The sequence below is a fragment of the Ambystoma mexicanum genome, chromosome 8 (genome assembly GCF_040938575.1).
Source record: "Ambystoma mexicanum isolate Mex_15411 chromosome 8, UKY_AmexF1_1, whole genome shotgun sequence".
NCBI lineage: Eukaryota > Metazoa > Chordata > Amphibia > Caudata > Ambystomatidae > Ambystoma > Ambystoma mexicanum.
The window spans coordinates 1,630,185,438-1,630,203,440 of NC_090929.1; the positions used below are offsets into that span (position 1 = coordinate 1,630,185,438).

The 18,003-nt window shown below is 46.8% G+C and overlaps 1 protein-coding gene across 2 annotated transcripts in view; it reads left to right on the top strand.

Annotated features, from left to right (window-relative positions):
• LOC138473263 (pancreatic triacylglycerol lipase-like) overlaps nucleotides 1–18,003 on the top strand; it is a 241,481-nt gene that overhangs the window by 172,012 nt on the left and 51,466 nt on the right. For both annotated transcript variants that reach the window (XM_069611902.1, XM_069611901.1), the window contains exon 11: nucleotides 16,441–16,552. In XM_069611902.1, the coding sequence (XP_069468003.1) occupies nucleotides 16,441–16,552 (112 nt within the window). The remainder of the gene's footprint in view (nucleotides 1–16,440; nucleotides 16,553–18,003) is intronic.

The following is an 18,003-nucleotide window of genomic DNA, read 5'->3' on the forward strand; positions in this document are numbered from 1 at the left end:
TTGCAGAGTTTGTCATGGTCAACCAAATCGAATGCGGCTGACAGGTCTAATAGTAGTAGTATGCTCAGGTTACCGGAATCTCTTATAGCATCCATTTGGATTTTTAAATATAACAGTGCCGTTTCGGTACTGTGACTGGGCCGGAAGCCAGATTGTCTGGCACCTAGGAGATAGTTCTTCTCCAAATAGTTTTGAATATGGGAGTAGGCAATTTGTCAATTATTTTAAGTAAAAAAGGGACAGTGGTTATAGGGCGGGAATTAGTGGGTACTGTGGGGTCGAGTGATGGAATTTTAAGCAGTGGGGTGACCCATGCTTCTTTGATACTGGCAGGTAACACCTGAGACTCAAAAGAGGTGTTAATGAATTTGGTGTTGATTGGGGTTAGTACAGGTGCACAGAGTTTGACTAGTTTGGCGGGGAAGCAGTCTCCTTTACAGTTTGAGGCTTTAGGTTTGGAGATGGTGTCTAGGACTCGCTCTTGGCTGACCTGGAAGAATTTAAATGATGATTCTGAATTTTCAGGTCCTGTGTTAATCAGTGAGGGGGGGAGAGTTTTCGCTGTTTAATATTTTTTGGCTAGAGTTTTGTTTTGGAGCGGGTCAATTTTTGAGGAGAGTGCACTTTGTATGGTGGTGAACCAAGCTCTGCTGGTATTTGAGGGGGTGGCCATCGGTATAGGATTTTCCAGTTCTTACAGGATGGCAAAGAGCTCTTTGGAGTTCGAGGCTGCATCATTGATACGTGTATTAAAGGCATTGGCTTTATGTTGAATTAACGTAGATTTATATAGTTTATTAGCTATGGTGAAGGAGTCTGCAGATTCAGTAGAACGGTTTTTTAATGGATGTCTTACAGCGATCTTTTGATGCGCCATAACGCTACAAGTTCTTCATGAAACCAGAAGTTAGATCGTTTGGCTGACCGTGGTATTTTGGTTTTAAGTGGCGCTAGTGTGTCAAAGGTGGTAGTAAGACACGTATGGTAGGTGTCCACAAGGTTTGTAGGATCAGTGTCTGTGTGGGAATGTGCAGCAAGTGCCTCTCACAGTACAGGGGTGATGTCTAAAGTTGTGAGGTTCTTTGTGTTTCTTATTTCAATGGGGCTAAGCGGGGTGTCTTGTCCGCTGCTGCTATTCCTTGTGAAGGTATGTGGAAGCAAATGAGATGGTGATCCGACCAGTTAATGGTTGAGATGGTGTTGATGGATAAGCATACTTTTAAGATGAGCATCCAGTCTAACGTCCTGCCTTTGTCATGAGTGGGTACCGTCACTTGTTGTGTGAAGTTCATATCGGAAACAGATAAGTAGAGGGCACTGGCTTTGCGGTCAAGGGCATCAGTTAAATCCTAGATTGATGTCACAGAGGATGATGAATTTGGTATTTGCCTCGACGTAGGGAGTGATTAGGAGTGGAATATCAGCGTCAGGGTGATTGAGGTGATTAGGGGCTCCATAGGTGATGAGGAAGTTGATGGTAGTTTTAGGGTTGGTTGTAAGGTTGATGAGGAGCAATTCGTAGCCTTCCAGGCTATTTAGGGGACATGATCTAAATAGAAGATTGCTTTTAGCAATTATTGCGACACCTTCTCCCACTAAATTGGTGCGGTCTGCTCTGATTATGGAGAAGTCTGGGGGAGTAGCCAGTGTGAGAACTGGACCCGATGCTTGGTCCAGCCATGTTCCGGTGATAACTAGGAAATCTAGTTGTTGATCTATGATGAGATCATGTATCTCAATAGCATGGGCACCTAACGAGCGCATGTTGAGGAGGGCACCTTTAATGGGGGGGGGGGGTGCAGGGACTCCGTCAACACTGCAGGAGGTCGACGTTTGAAGTTGGAGGGGTGTGGGTTGTGTAGGGACGTTATTAGGTTTGTTACTTTGTGTGGTTCGAGTTGAAGCTGTTGCAGTCTCCGCTGATGTTATGTGGTGGTATGCTGTGATTTGGGGTGCTGTTTGGCCATCAGGGCATAGGTCATGGTATGGTGTGGACTATAGCAGAGCGGTGATGCCAGTCTGGAACGCCTAGTGTATCCTCTGCAGTGGTATGTATGTGTGGAAGGATGAAGGAGTGGTGTGGACTTAGGGCAGTCTACACATGTAGGATTAGTGCACAGGGTCGTGGGCAGGCAACTGGTGAAGGTATTTTTGATGTGAGGAGTTACGTCTTTCGTTAAGGTTGAGGTATCATCACTGGTCGTGCTGGCTGTGGTCTGAGCTGGTGGGGTATATGGGAAAGGGCTAGTTTTGGGTAGAAAGGGAGTTGGGCAATGTGTAGGGTAATGGCAAGGACAGCCAATTGTGGCAAGGCCATTTCCAAGGGGGGTGAAAGCTCCTTCATAACATGGTAAGAGGTTGTTGAGCGGGATGGAAAGCATGGTGGTGGAGTGCAACCCTGATGGAGCCTCCAATTATTAGCTGAACGGAGATGGCTGAGCCTGATGAAGGTAAGTATTGTATGTGGGTAGGCGGATGGCGGGCACCTCCGATGAGTGGGGTGGGGCAACTAAAGTAAGCTTGACTAGGTATGGTCGGGTTGCTAATATAGGGCCCGGATTTACCAGTCTGAGATGAGGTTCGCAAAGTAACAAAAGTGGTGCAGATGAAATACTAATTGGGGAGTATTAGATTGCACAGGGTCTCGCTTGCAGGGGCATCTCTATGTGAGGTGCTCAGGATCAACTAGGAGCTATGTATGAATGCAATGCAGGGTTGGTGTCCTTGGCAGAAAGGTACACACGTCTAGATACAATAGCTAGGCGTGGAAGATACTGGCATTGGTGGTGCGGCGGTCCGATTCATTTGAAGGAAGTGAAAGGCACAGTATATCATTAAGGAATGTTACAAAAATGGATACAGAAGGTAGCATCATACATAATAAAGGCAGTGAACAATGCATTTAAAAACAATGGGTTACACAGCATTTCATGGGGTGTGAACGCATAGAAACACATGAATATTAAGCTAAATACTCACACGGTCGAAGCGGCGGGCAACATCATTTAGCCACGGCGGTGTGCACAACGAATCCAGGTGCGGGTGTGCTAATTATCATGCTTATAATGTTCAGACTGGAATCGGGGTACAGCAGAACATGTCTGTACTTTGAATATTACAATATTATATCCTATGTGGGTTGGACAGTAAACGATAGGTATGAACACTTAATTATTCAGTGGTCTAATAACTTGCAGTGAGTAACATGGGTTAATGGCCAGACCACAACTTGGTAGAGGGCCAGGCTCACTGCTGTGAAGCTGCAAGTTTGGTAGGGGAACTCGACCGTTTGAGTGTACAGACTCTTGGTTCAATACAGGAAGTGGGCACGGTTAGGCTTCTTAGACTGCTGCGGTGGCAATATGGAGCTTACAGATTTGGTGACCAAGGCTCTTGAGTTATTGTTATGCTTTGGGATGGCAGTCCATGTGGGGATGAGGCATGGTGCAAATACCACTCTTTGCGTTACAGCGAGTGCAGCGATAGATGAGCATACAAATGATAGATGGTGTCACAATCAAATGCCGTGTTTGTGGACAGGGAGGGGTAACCAAGTAAGTTGGTAAATAGGAAAGAGATATCTTAGGGCGAGGACGTTCCCTGTTTCTCCTGGCTCCGACAGGCTCGGGACAGGAGCCTTCGTAGGCGGGCCGGCTTACGCCTAACGGCAAATGGTAATCAGTTTAAGTAGAGCAATTCCAGCTTCTTCAAGAAGATTGGAGAGACCAGGCCAGAGGCGATTCAAAGAAGGGACAGTAGTGATGTACTGGATGAGGGCGGTGGCCTGGCCCATCCGTCGAGTTCCCCAGGTCGGGGGGGACACAAGTGAGGCGGGCCCGATCTGGGAGGGGGGCAGGAGATTTCACCAAAGGGCCGCGAAGGGCAAGCCTGTCCATCTCAATGACTATGTTTCACCCCTGAACTGTTGGGCCCATCGACTGAAAAGTGACTGGTGGGTCTGGGTTGGAATGTGATTAAAGAGGTGTCCATTTTGGGTGCAGTGTATTGTTGTGAAGTGTGTGTAATTTACCTCTTTGTTGTTTGGTTTTGATATGAAAAAGGAGGAGTGTGGTGGCGGCCCCTTTAAGGGAATACACAGGCGGCAGAGTGACGTAACTCTGCCGCGTGTGCTTTAAATAAACGGGGCATTCCACAGGCACGTCGGAGCGACCGTGGAGCCCGGACTGTAAGCATGACTCATGGTGTGCTACATGACAGGGGGGGCTCACGGGAGCCTGAGAGAGGCCCTGCCACACGCAACACATGGTGGCCATATGAATAAAGATATATTCTCTGTCTCTCAATGGTGCCTGGCATGATCACAACATTGGCAATAAGTGGAGATTGGACCACATGGGTAGGAAACCCACGCAAAGAGGTGCAGCTGGCCGATTTTGTCCCCCGGTCCGAAGCTAATGGAGCCGCTGGAGTAGCAGTTGGTAGCCTAATGGGCCGATCCGACATACTCTCATTGCTGTGGGCCATGGTCAATTTCGACAGCCGGAGCGAGAATGTAAGGTGTGTACAGCCCTGTGTTGGTTGCCAGCATACGAGAGCACAGCCCTCAGAGGACAGGACATCTGCATGGCACTCGATGTGTGCGGCACGTCAGGGCTGGTTGCTGTGACAAGCAAGGCAACAGAGAATGAAAAACAAAATAGGCGTGAAAGGATGCAAGGTGGCGCACTCCGGTTGCGCAATAGGAGGAGGACAAAAGAGGAGGCCACAATTCGTTCCCCACAGATGATGGATTTTCATACTCAATAGTGAAATAAATACATATATAAAGAAATTTAAGGTAAAACAGAACATTAGATTGGGGACATGCCATCATACAGCGGGCTAATGCTAAGTCACCTACTATCTTTTTGGCGCACCGCTGAGAGCCACCTGTTGTTTGGGACTTATGGGTGGATGCATTTAAAGTGTTCTTGAGAGCGGCTGGTGGAGCTACAGTAATGACCAGAAGGAGGTGGCCCTTCCCAATTGTCTAGGCACGGAAGTCTTTGGGGGGGTTCAGACATTTACCTGGTGATGAAATAAGGACCACAGCTCCAGGAGGTAGGGAAGGAGAGACTGTGGTCATTTTGTACGAAATCGCTTTACAGAAACCTGAGATGCATTTTGGCAGGAGGCGTAACATAGTAATGGAACGGTACCATTTCTTCTCAAGGGTGCATAGGGTGGGAGAGTCAATAGATGCATACGTGACATACATGCAAGTTTACGAGTTGCAGGATGAATATATAAGACATGTAACACCAAAGTTAGGGTGAGGTTGTGGATTGACAAAGACCCCCCTTTGGACAAGATTGTGGAAATAGCAAGAGTAATCGAGTAGTCCAGTGCCAGTGTAGAAGTGATGACTGAAGAGAGCACACAAAGAGATGCAGTAGGAGAGCAGGCATTGAACCAAAAGGCAAGGTTGAAGTACCTGTAAAATCGGAAGGACAATTGGGCAGATATCCCAAGGATACAACTAGGACCTATGCATGACAACTTTGCAAGAAATGTGGATGGTCGAGTCATGTTACAGAAGCGAAGGATTGTCCGCCTCTGGCAGCAGAATGTAGATAATGTAGTGGGAGGGGGCATTTTACTAGAATGTGTATATTAAATGGCAGAGGGTGAGAACAAGTGGGAACCTTTTACAAACAGAGTGTTAGGATGATTGAACCAGAAGTGCGTGGTGGAAGGAGCATTATTACAAGTACAAGGGGAGAAAAAGAAGGGACCGTGGGACATGTCAACAGCGAACAGTGTCCAACTGAAGATGCAGGTTGATTCTGGGTCACTCTACGCTATGATCTCGTCTGAGGTACATGTGGAGAGTTATGGCAAAGTGGTTGTTGATCTTAAGGCACTGAATATCTATCCTAGTGTATATGGAAAAGTGCTTATAAAAGTATTGGGTTATGAATGGGCAAGAATACAGTTGGAGGGACGGTACACGACAGGTAAATTATACATTGCGCACACTGGAGCCAATGCTCTAGGGTGGGATGAACAAGCAGCTTTGGACATACAAATTTGCCTGGGCAAGAGTGTGCCTGTATTGTGTGTGAGCGGTGGGGGGCGACCAGCCTATGGCAGGTGTGATGGCTGAGTATTTGAAAAGTATATACCCTTCAGTATTTGCGGAAAAGTTGTGCATGTTACATGGATTTTTGCACAACATTTTATTTAAAAGGGGTGCAACGCCAAAGACGCACAGTGTTAGGAATGTGACAGTGTTGGCGAGACATGCGCTCAAAGAGGAATTGCAGAAATTGAAGGATGCAGGTGTAATTGAGGAAATTGAGTTGTGATGTTGGCACGGAAACTGGATGGTGGGTTGAGTATGTGTGTGGATTTGAGAGTTGAATGGGAGCATTTGGGTAGACGGGTATCCATTGCCGAACATATACAAGTTATTAGTGACCATGGGTCAGGCGGCATGATTTTCTACTTTTGATCTGTCATCAGCCTACCATCAAATAGACTTGCATGAAGACCCCTGCCACCTTACTTCATTTGTGATGCCTTCTTGTGCATATAGGTTTTGCCAGATGCCTTTTGGTTGGGCATCAGCATCTGCTATCTTTCATCGGTTGATGCAAGCACTGTTTGGAAACATGCTGGGTGCCAGCTATTTTCAAGATGACATATTGGTTTGGGGAAGGGATGGGCATGAGCATAATGAGAGGGCACACAGGGTTTTACAGATATTGCAGGAAAAAGGTTTGACAATTAAATGGGAAAAGTGCCACGTTAGTGTGCAGTGTTTGACTTATTTGGGGCACACCATAGATGTAAATGGCATTGAACCAAAGGAAGGCTTGGTTAGGGCCATGAAGGAAGCAATGGCATTTTCTACCAAAGAGCAATTTACAGCATTTTTAAGGATGACTGAATACTGTGTAAAGTTTATTCCCTGAAATGCTGAAAAAACTATTAGCATGAATACTTGCATTGTTGAAGAAGAATGCAGCATTCATGTGGATAAAGCAGTGTCAGAAGGAATTTGAAAATATCATGGAGAATGTTGACAAAGCTCCGTCTTTAATTTCTTTTGATGTTAAGTGTAAGACACTTTTGACTGTTGATGCAAGTAATGTGATGTGGGGGTAGGAGCTGTCTTGGCACAATGTCAGGGTGGACAGCATCGGCCCAATTCATTTGCTTTCTGGCTATTCCGAGAAGCTGAGAGAGCGTATGATCTCATTGAGAGGGAAGCATTGGCTGTGTGTTGGGCATCTAAACATTTCAGGATGTTTTTGTGGGGTATTTCATATGTAATCAGGACTGATCACAAGCCTTTGACTTATGTTTTGACATCAAAAGGTGTAGGGGCAGTGTGACCCAGGATTGCCAAGTGGATGGTGGACCTTCATGAATATAACTTTTCTGTGGAGTATATTCCAGGGGTAAGAACATGGTGGTGGAGTGCTTGTCAAGGTTACCTTCCTCTTTCATTGACAAAGGTGACGAGGTTGAGAGCACAAGTGGAACATAGGTGCCATGTATGATTCCTGCATTTGAAAAGAGGGAGAGGGACAGTGAGGATGATGCCAAGTTAGAGTGGATCAAAACAGGTTTGCACTGTGGTTGGGGATGGCGGAGAATCTACTGGTGTGGGCAAACATTACATGCATAAGTTGATGAGTTAGCGGAAGGCCTGTGGGCATGACCAGAGGTGAATGATTGGTATCTCCCGTGACCTTGAGGACGAGATTGGTGGAGTTGGCACATGCGGGCCATCTGGATAGATCTTTGATGAAAATAACACTGCTAGAGTCATAATGGTCGGCAGGTTTTGGCAATGATGTGGAGGTGTTGTTCAAGGATTGTGCAGCGAGTGCCACGAGTGAGAAGAGTAAGGTTGCTCGCAACCAGCGGGTGTTTCCTGCTGTGGTGCCAGTCTAGGTGTGACCAAAGTTGACATTGGACATCATTGGTCCCATGGATTTGTTAGGCGATGAGTTGAGGTTCATTGTGGTGTTGGTGGATTATACGTTGTGATGGGCGGAGGCAGCCGGCATGGAGTCCTTGACGACGGATAAGGTTATTGAGATTTTGAGGAAGGTGTTCGACAGAGAATGTGTACCATGTAGCATAGTGACAAATAATGGGGTGCAATTTGTGTCACACCAGATGGCAGAATGTATGCACAAATTTGGTATCGGGCATGACAGGACAGCCGTATACAAACCTTCAGCAAATGGATTGGTGGAAAGAATTAACATGTTTGTCAAGGTGGTTATACAGTTAGCGGAGTTGAGTTGGTAAAGCAATGTATTCGGAAACTTTGAAGCATACAGGGATATGCCATCTACCTTTATGGGCATGCACCTTTTGGACTCATGAGAGGCAGGAAGGCGGGGTCGAAGCTCAGACCGGTGGCTCTGGGTGTTGGTGCCATTAGTAATGTGGACATGAATGAGGTGTTGGAAAGGGTTTGGTACACAAGGGCATGAGCGTGAATATGTCTTGGCAGACAGTGGTGAATGTTGGAACGGGTTAGGTAGGTTTGGATGACAGGTTGCGATGGAGTAAGAAAATTATTTTGATTCAGGAAAGTGAGTGGGGCAGTGTGAAAGAAGCATGTGGTGAGTGTGTGTGTTGGGGATGACAGTTATAGTGAAGGGATTTGTGAGGAACAGAGTGTGTCTCATGGGTGTACAATGCCAGTGAGAGAAGTGGAAGAGAGGGTGTGTGAGAATATCATACACGGTGTCGGTGCATGTGGGGAAAGGGTGCCTGTTTGTGAAGGTGAGTTGGCAGCTATTTGCATACCCCGAGCAAGGGTGCCTCCTGTCAAGTTTAAGGACTATATGTGGAAGAGTTGTTAGGTTGTTGCTATTTTCAATGGTTATGTTCGCTAATTTGTTTTATGGAATGTTATTGTGTGAAGGGAGGTAGGCGTATAATAGTGGATTCTGGTACGTTAGTAGTGTATCAAAGAACACTATGCATGTAGTCTGTGTTATTATGAAAGGGGGAAAGGGTCCTAACTTGCGGAGTCAGTTGACGCAGTACTTGGTAGCTGATGCCTCTGTGGGTTCTAAATGAACAAAGATATAGGGGGTCATTACGAGGTTGGAGGTAACCATGCCGCAATTTGCGGCATAGTTACCTCCTTACCGGGTACCGGGTCCGGGTTCCTCAAATGAGGACTTACCGGGCCATTCCAACCTTGGAGGATCCGGTAATTCCTCATTCGAGGAACCCGGAACCGGTACATCCCCATTCCTATTCAAGCCCCCATAGGGCTCCATGTGAATGGGGAGGGGGCTAATAATGGGCCCTTTAATAACAGTGCCCGTTGCTAGCTCCCTGGTCTGCTAGCGGGACCCGCTAAGGGCGCCTGGTTTTAGCAGGCACCCTTTGCGGGTCCCCCGAGCAGACTCGTAATAGGGCGGTGAGGGGTTAACGGCGCCGGCACCATTACCAGCGCCATTAACCCCTTACCGCCAGGCTCGTAATGACCCCCATAGTCTCTCTCTCTCAGTGGTGTCCGGCGGGATCGCAACACTGCTCATTTTGAATAATGAGATAATGCCTGATTTTGGGTTAAAATACCTCTTAAAAATTTGAGATATCTCTCCCATAAGGTGGAGGTAAGGAATGATTCCCTTCCCCCTGCTGCATGAAGCTGCACAATGCAGAGAAACATAACTACTGACCAGTCTGTGCATTTTTCTTTGATGGGACAGGGGCCCAGATTTGTATGAGCTTTATTGGTCATAGAATAAATCATTTTTTCCAAATGAGCTCATGTTAGATTTTTATCTCGTAAGCAAACTGTTTTGCCTCTTTGAATAACATGTACTTAGCAATTTACCCTATTAATGCCCTGATTACTTAGCAGTAATTTTCATTAATCCATAACCTAGTCTTCTTCATCACAGCCCTGCTTCATTTCTCAAAGCCTGAGATGAGGACGACTGAAGAGGAGGCAATGCCCTGATTGCTTACTCGTAATCTTCATTACTCCAGGTCTTAGGCTTCCACGTCACAGTCCTGCTTCATTTTGCTAAAATGAGGAAGATGGATGAGGAGGAAATGCCCAGATTACTTACTTGGAATCTTCATTCATCTGTGTCTGATTCTTCCTCCTCACAGTCCTGCCTAGTGCCTATCCTCCCTCGGCATCCTTGGAGTTGTGACTTGGCTATTACAGAATGAGAGTCATAGCAATGTAGTCTTCACACATGAAGTGGAATCAATATAAGAACAAGCAAATATGGACTATAACAAAGCTTCAAAAGTTGTCCTTCTTTTATGTTATTAAATATCTATTAAATGCTTGTGACGGGAGCGGATAAGAAAGGGGATGAAAAGGCAATGCAGATTGCCATAATTCAAAGCCACTGGTTGGGTGAGGTGGCCCCAAAGCTCTCCTATTTGAAAACAAACATTGGCAAGGCCAATAGTTTGGGTGTTTGTTGTATATGTAAAAATGCTGCACATTCTTTGGCACTATTTAGAAACATGTCAGAAAAGTCTCTTCTATGGTGCTCTTCTTTCCTGACCAATCATATAAATCAAGTTAGGATTAACCAATCTGAGTCCAAGATTTATTTACTAGATTGTGGAGTACCACAAGGGTCATGTCTATCCCCACTACTTTTTAATATCTATCTCAAATCCCTTCATGACTGATTTCAGAATAACGTCATCTTCCAAAATTAAGCTGCTGATATACCAGCTAATCTTCTGCACGTCACCTCTCAACATCGAAATGATACAGACAAAAATAAATAACAGACTATTGGATGACCAAAACTGGCTCAGTCTTAATACAGGCAAGACTGACTGTCTCAATGCCTGCCTATCCACCAAGCCAAAATGACCTGATGACCAACTCCACTTAGATCAATCCATCATTTTATTTTCACCAGTGGTGAAACACCTAGGGCTCTGTTTTGTTCAGCGGGTTTCTATGGCTCATCAAGTAAATAAATGGATTAGTGAGGCCAACAATTACTTAATGATTTTAAGGAAGATCAGATCATACCTTTCAGGACATCATGCAGTCAACATTGCCTGTGCCGTCATTAGCTCACGCCTCTTTACTTCGTGGTGCCCCTAAATAAGTCCTGCACAAAATACAAACGATCCAAACTTCTATTGCTCGTGCAGTATTCGGCTACTACTACTACTTGTGCAGTAGTCAGCTACTACTATTGCTCATGCAGTAGTCGGCTACTACTATTGCTCACGCAGTATTCAGCAACTACTACTGTTGTGCAATATTTGGCTACTACTACTGCTCGTTCAGTAGTCGTCTATTACAAAGCTTGTGCAATATTCGGACTCCAAAACTTCTCCTGCAGTATTCGGCTACTACTATTGCTCGTGCAGTATTCGGCTACTACTATTGCTCGTGCAGTATTTGGCTACTACTACTACTTGTGCAGTAGTCAGCTACTACTATTGCTCATGCAGTAGTCGGCTACTACTATTGCTCACGCAGTATTCAGCAACTACTACTGTTGTGCAATATTTGGCTACTACTACTGCTAGAACAGTAGTCGGCTACTACTACTGCTCGTGCAATAGTCGGCTACTACTACTACTACTGCTCATGCAGTAGTCGGCTACTACTACTTCTTGTGCAGTAGTCAGCGTCGGCTTATCATCAAAAACACACATCTCCCCCATTCTGAAAAAGCTTCACTGGCTGACCGTTGCAGCCAGGATATGCTTTAAATCTTTGACCTTTGTCTTTAAGGCCCTCGAGAATTTGTGTCCCAGATAGCTTTTAAATTCTTATGGCGTGTGCCTTATGTTCTCCCATGCTTCACTCCTATCTGAACCGCGACGGTCGCGAGCAATGGGGAGGTCGTTCCAAGTGCTTGCAACCAAGCCCTGGAATGCCTTACCATTGGATCTTCATCAAGTACATAATCTAACCTACAGAAAGAGACTACTTACGTAAGTCTCCCTCTCTTTTTGCACCCCATACCTTGCAACCCTGTGATAGCGCTGTGATGCCTTGGCCCAATGCGCTCTAAAAATACACACACATTACATAACTACTTAGCCAGTAATTCCACGCATCTTTGAAAATGAGTGCTTGCTAAAAATTAACATAAGTGATAGACATAGCATGAAGGGTGCTCTTCATGGGAGTGTACACAAGTCTTTTTACAATGAGTATTACTAATGTTACTTGTCAGAAAACACTATATTTGGAATGTTACTATACGCGTGGTGATTTAAAGAGTGAGCTAAAATGGCTGGGGTGGAGGTATACAAAGGTGGATGGGAGAAGGGGTGAGCTAAGGTGATAGGCAGTAGGCAGGGGTGAATATGGTAGAGACAGATGTGCTAGATGAGCTAGTGGGGGTAGAAAGAGTTGATTTGGGGTGGGTTGGTGAACATAAGCACCAGTGAGGTAGGGTGGGAGGGTGTAGGGTGGGTATGGATAGGTGAGCAGACATTGGTGAGGTAGAGTGGGGTGGGTAGCATTGGGTGGGATAGAGTGGGGAGAAGTGGGGATAGAGTGGGTGAGGTTGGAAGGCTTGGGGATAGAGAGGGGTACATAATAAAGAAGTGAGGTAGGGTGGGAATACAGAGGCATGGATATGTGTGTGGGAGACTAGAGAGGGGTGAGGAAGTGTGGGTGGGGCTACAGAGGGAAGATGAAGGGGCTTGGGCTAGGGGGAGTGAGAACCAGTGGGTGTTGGTAGAAGGGGACAAGGATGTTTGCAGGGAGTAGACTGAGGGTGGTGTTAATGAGGTGGTGATAAAGTGGGCGTGGGGAGGTAGTGGGGGCATGGTGTTAGAGTGGTGGGTTAGAGTGTGGGTTTTAGAGTGGTGGTGTGGAGTGTGGGTGTGGTGGTGTGAAGTGGTGCAAAGGTGTGGTGTAGCGGTGTTGAGTGTGGATTATTGTGGTGGTGAGGTGTGGTGGTGAGATGGTGTAGAGTGGGGATGCAAATTAGGTTTGTGGGTGTATGGAGATGTCTAGATGTGTGCAGGAATGAGGTGTGTGGAGTGGGGGGTGGTGGAGTGGAGGTTTGGAATGGGGGTGTGATTAGTGATGTGAAGTAATGGTGTGGTGTTTATTGGAGTGGGGTTGTGTTGATTGGAAGTGTGAAGTGGTGGGTTGGAGGTGTGGTGTGGAGTAGTGGTGTAGAGTGCCGTGTGGAGGCATGGAGTGGAGGAGTGGTGGAGTGGTGGTGGGGCACAGTAGTGGGGAAGGGGTAGGAGAGGTGAGTAAGTGCGGGTGGTTGGTCACAGAAGATTTGAGGAAGGGCCCAGATGGGATAGAAAGAAGATAAGGAGATAAGAAAGGCTGGGTGAGGAAGTGTGGGTGCGGATAGAGAATTGTGAGGAAGGGTGGGTCAGGTAGAGAGAGGTGATGAAGGGCAAATGGGGCTACGGTGGGGGTGGGGCGTGGGTGGACAGTGGTGTAGGTATGTGGGTAGTGGGAGTGAGGTTTGTAGCTGGGCAAGGGTAGAGTGAAGGCAGGGTAGAGTTGGGGTCTTGGGTAGAAAAGAGCAGGGTGGAGGGTTTAGCGTGGAGGTAGTTAGAGTGGTGTAATGGGGTGGAGAGGCTGGGTGGAGCCATGACATATGGCAGAGTTGTGTGGTGGAGTGTTGGTGTGCTGGTTGGGAGTTGTATTGTGGAGTGAGGTGGAGGTGTGGTGCAGAGTGTTATGAAGTGGGGTTTTGGTGGTTTTGAGAGGAGATGTAGGATGTGGCAGTGTAAAGTGGTGGTGATGTGGATTTGTGGTGTGGAGTGATGGGGTGTGGTGGTATGTGGTGTGTTTGTGGTGCAATGTCATGGTGTGGAGTGTGCTGTAGAGTGGTGGTATGGAGTAGTGGTGTAGGGTTGTGGTTTGGAGTGGTGTGTAGTAGTGGTGTGTGGTGTTGTGGAGTGTCGTGTGGTGTTGTAGAGGGCAGAGTGTGGTGGATTGCGGATGGATGTGGTGGTGTGATATTGTGTGGAGTGGGGTGTAAATAAAGGAATGTGGAGGTGTGGAGTTGCTGTGATGAGTTGTGTAGTGATATGGTGGTATGGGTTGTGGGTGTGTGGAATGGTGGTGTGGGATGTGGACCTGTCGAGTGGTGGTGGGGAGTGGTGGTGTGCAGACGTGGTGGGGGATAATTGTGATGTGAAGTGGTGTGGTAGTGTGTAGTGGAGGTGTGGTGAGAAGGGTTGGTGTGGAGGCCTGGAGTGGTTCAGGGGTTTGCAGGGGTGTGTGCAATGGAGTTGTGGAGGTATGAAGTGGTGGAGTGTGATGGGTTGGATGGTGTGTGGAGTTGGTGTGGAATGATGGGGTGGTGTGCTGTGAAGTGGCCTATTGGTTGAGTGATCTAGAATGGTGTGCGTGTGTGTAGTGGTGGTGGTGGTGGTGTTGATTGGTGGTGTGAAGTTTGGAGGTGTGGTGGTGGCGTGGATTAGTGGGGGTGTGGAGTGGGTGTGTGTGGTGTGGATTAGTGGTGTGTTAGCAGGTTGTTGTGGTGTGATGGTGTTGTAGATTGGTGGTGTGGAGTGGTGGTTTGGTGTTATTGAGGTGTGTAGAGGTGGGTTGAAGTGTGGTGCAGTATGGTGATGTGTGGTGTGAGGGTGTTGTGGTGTGAAATAGTGGAGTCATGTCAAGTAGTTGTGCTGTGTAATAATGTTATAGGGAGGTGTGGTGGTGTGATGTAGTGGTGTAGGGTGGTGGTGTGGTTGAGTGGGGTGGAATGAGGCACGATAAATGATGAGGAGACAACTGAAAAAAGAAGCTGAGTGGGCCATGCTGAGTGGGCCATGTGCCTCAGCCAGCACCAGATCATGCTATAGCATGCGTTAATAAGGTGGGCGGGGCTTGAAGTTTGGTTGGGAGTTTTGGGTGGTGAAGGACAGCAACAAAATTGCACCTCCTCTTCCTGCTGCACACTGTGGACTTACAAGCTTCTCTGTCTCTCTCTTTTGTCAAAGTGTGTTACAGTGAGGGGCAGTGTGGTAGGGCAGTACCTCAAGTGGGGTACGATAACTCTGAGCAAGGGACGGCTCCAACAAAGGCACATGGCCTGAATGTTGGGTCTAAGGCCTCATAAGTTTACCATTGTCCCTCTGGTAATTCCAGCGGGATACCGGCAAACTGATCTCCCGTTTCTACCACCTGATATCCCGGAATTTGCGGGTTATTTCTGGTGGGGGAAAAGGAGGGTAATCAGCATATAGGACTCCATGGAGGGCATTGCCGGTATTAATGGCACTGGTATTTCTGGTGTCGGTAATATCAGCAGTTTTCTGTCAGTGGGTGGCTGAGTTTCCTCCAGCTCTTGGCTGGAGGTAAATCAGTGGCCCCCATGGGCATACTTGTAAACGGAATTACCAGCACTTTTCCTGCCCCGCAAAACTTGTAATGAGGCCAAAATATTGATGTGCGTGGACTAAAGGGGCACCTGTCGGTCCATACAATGCATCATGAGACCCAGACAAACATGCAGTTTGGGTCACTCGGCCTGGTCTCAGATTGTATTGTTTCGTTTGCATCCAGTCTGCATATTGAACATTAATTTCTCTGGGGTTTGTAAATGCATTGCTCTCTCAGTGAGTAAATGAATCACCCTAATTCTGTAAATAAATCGCCTATGAGAGAGGTTAAGGGGACGCATGCCACTAGAGTGGTTTAGCAGAGATGTGCATGCAATCACCAAGCATTTTGCGAACATAAGAATTACCACAGAATGTTATATTGGAAATGTCTCTGCAAATGACTCAAGCTTGAAACTCTTGGGCTCATCTAATGCACTCTGTACTCTCTGCTAATTTTCAATAGCCAATCACATGCAGGGCCTTGTAATTCAACCCCTCTGTCTCCCTGCTTTCCACCAATCACCTGAAGCGTGCTTCTCGTACAGGAGAAATCTGATGAACTACTTATGGGCGACGGGCCAAAGCTCTACCAACTATCAAGTTACATGTTTCCAACACCACAAAACCCTTTAGCTTAACAAAGCCAGGCACTTAAGAAGTGCAATGCGTGTTGACAGAGGGAGTTAACATGAAGGTGTAATGAACACAGTTGTGGGGGGTGGGTTGGCATCAGAATGAGAATAGGCAAGGCAAATAAATGAACAGCTGGTAGTTAGGCCATTTTCTGCCCAATCGTTGCCAGTTTTCATGTCAACCAGAGAGTGCTTCCTTACACCCCCTTCTCTCTATCATTTACCTGTAGTAATGTTTTGCCATATAGGTGGGGTAGCACCACTAAATGCACAAAAAACAATAGTATCAATGAGTGTCTACTAGGGTGAAAAATGTAAGATTATGGATGTGCCTTATTAATGGATGTGTGTCTTCGTATCAGACCTTTAGTGTTCAATACTTGAGGACAAACTGTTACACAAAGGCTTTCAAACGCTTCGTTTGACCACTCATATTGCTTAATTTTCCATAGCGCCTATTTTATTCTTTCCAATTTAATGTTTAATGACAAAGTCCTTGGCTTTCCAGGCTATCGGCACAAAGTGTCTGTCACAGTCACCGGCAGCTCTAGCGTGCAAGGGTATTTCAACCTGGCTCTCTATGGAAGTAAGGGGAACACTCGGCAGTATCAAATTTTCAAGTAAGTTTGTATCAATTTGATATACAATGGTTTTGCTTTTTTTAACAATGCAAGTGAATACAAATTACTAGCTGTACCTGGTGCATCCTACACCATTCTAACACTCACCCCCCCCTCTCTGTCTCTCTCTCTCTCACTTTCTCTCTCTCTTTTATCTATCACTCTTTCTCTCTATGTGCTACTTTCTGTCTCCCCCTTGTTCTCTTTTTCACTCTCTCCACCTCTCTGTCTCCTGCTTGCTCTCTCCTTCACTTTCTTTCTCTATTCTTCTTTCTCTGTCTTCCTCTTCTTCTCTTTCACTGTCGTTCTCTCTGTGATGTCGAGTGGGCCTCACTCGATGAGTAGTACTCCCTGTTCGTCCAGGCAACCTTCAACGGAAGCAACGAGACAGACACCACGGCCGGTAGAATATAACATACTTTATTCTATGCCGTACAATGGCAAATTGAAACTGGATTTCCCTTCCTCCCAACCACCCGTGTCCCTCGTCCCACCCCCTCCCTATCCCAGCGTCACTTCCAATTAGTGTTGGGGCCCAAACGTGGGCCATCCCACGTAACTATGCGGGAGCGTGCAGAGCTCACCTCATCACGACATGACATCTCCCCCCTTTTTACTGTGTCAGGTCACTTATGATTTCACCCCATTTCTTCGATGAGTTTCTGAGGTTTTATGCAACATCGTTGAATGAAGCCTTGTAGGGAGAAGGAGGGCTTGTGGGGTTGACCGTTCTTCTCTGCTGCTGCTGCGCTCTTCTTCTGACTGCTCGCCATCCCCGTGGTAGGAGTCATCTGAGAGCGGATAGTTTTGACTGCTATATGAGTGTTCCCATATCTTGGGCATGGTGCCCGTGAGCTTCCTCGATTGAGAGGAATTCCTCGTTATGATGTGTTGGCGTTCCCCGCTTGCTGTTATCATGGTGCCCTTTTTTCTGTTCGGGTGCAAATGTGGGGTATTCCTTTCTTGTTTTCGGTTGGCATACCACCATGTGATCTCCTGGTTCTATCTCTCACTCTTTCGCTCCTCGTCATGAATCTGCTCTCACTTTCTTTCTTTCTGTTCCTGTTCTCAAGCCCTGGCTTGTGGCTCCAGGGGTGCTGTCTGTGCTGGAATGGGGTCCTCGGGCACTCTTGTTTGTATGGTTCGGCAGAAAATGAGGTCCGACGGGCAGACTCCTGTGGTGCTGTGTGGAGTGTGGCGATACTCATGTAGGATTTGGTACAGAGCCTGCTCGAACGGTTTGTTGACTATATTGGCTGTCTGTAGGGTTCTCTTGATGTTTGCCATGAATCTTTCAACAATGCCATTGGCTTGAGGCCATTGCGGTGTTATCTTTCGGTGCTGGAACCCAATGTAGTGCACAAACGTCTCAAAGTCAAGGCCGGTGAATGATGGGCCGTTGTCAGATTTTATTACTTTAGGTATCCCTTATGTTCATAGTATGTGATCTA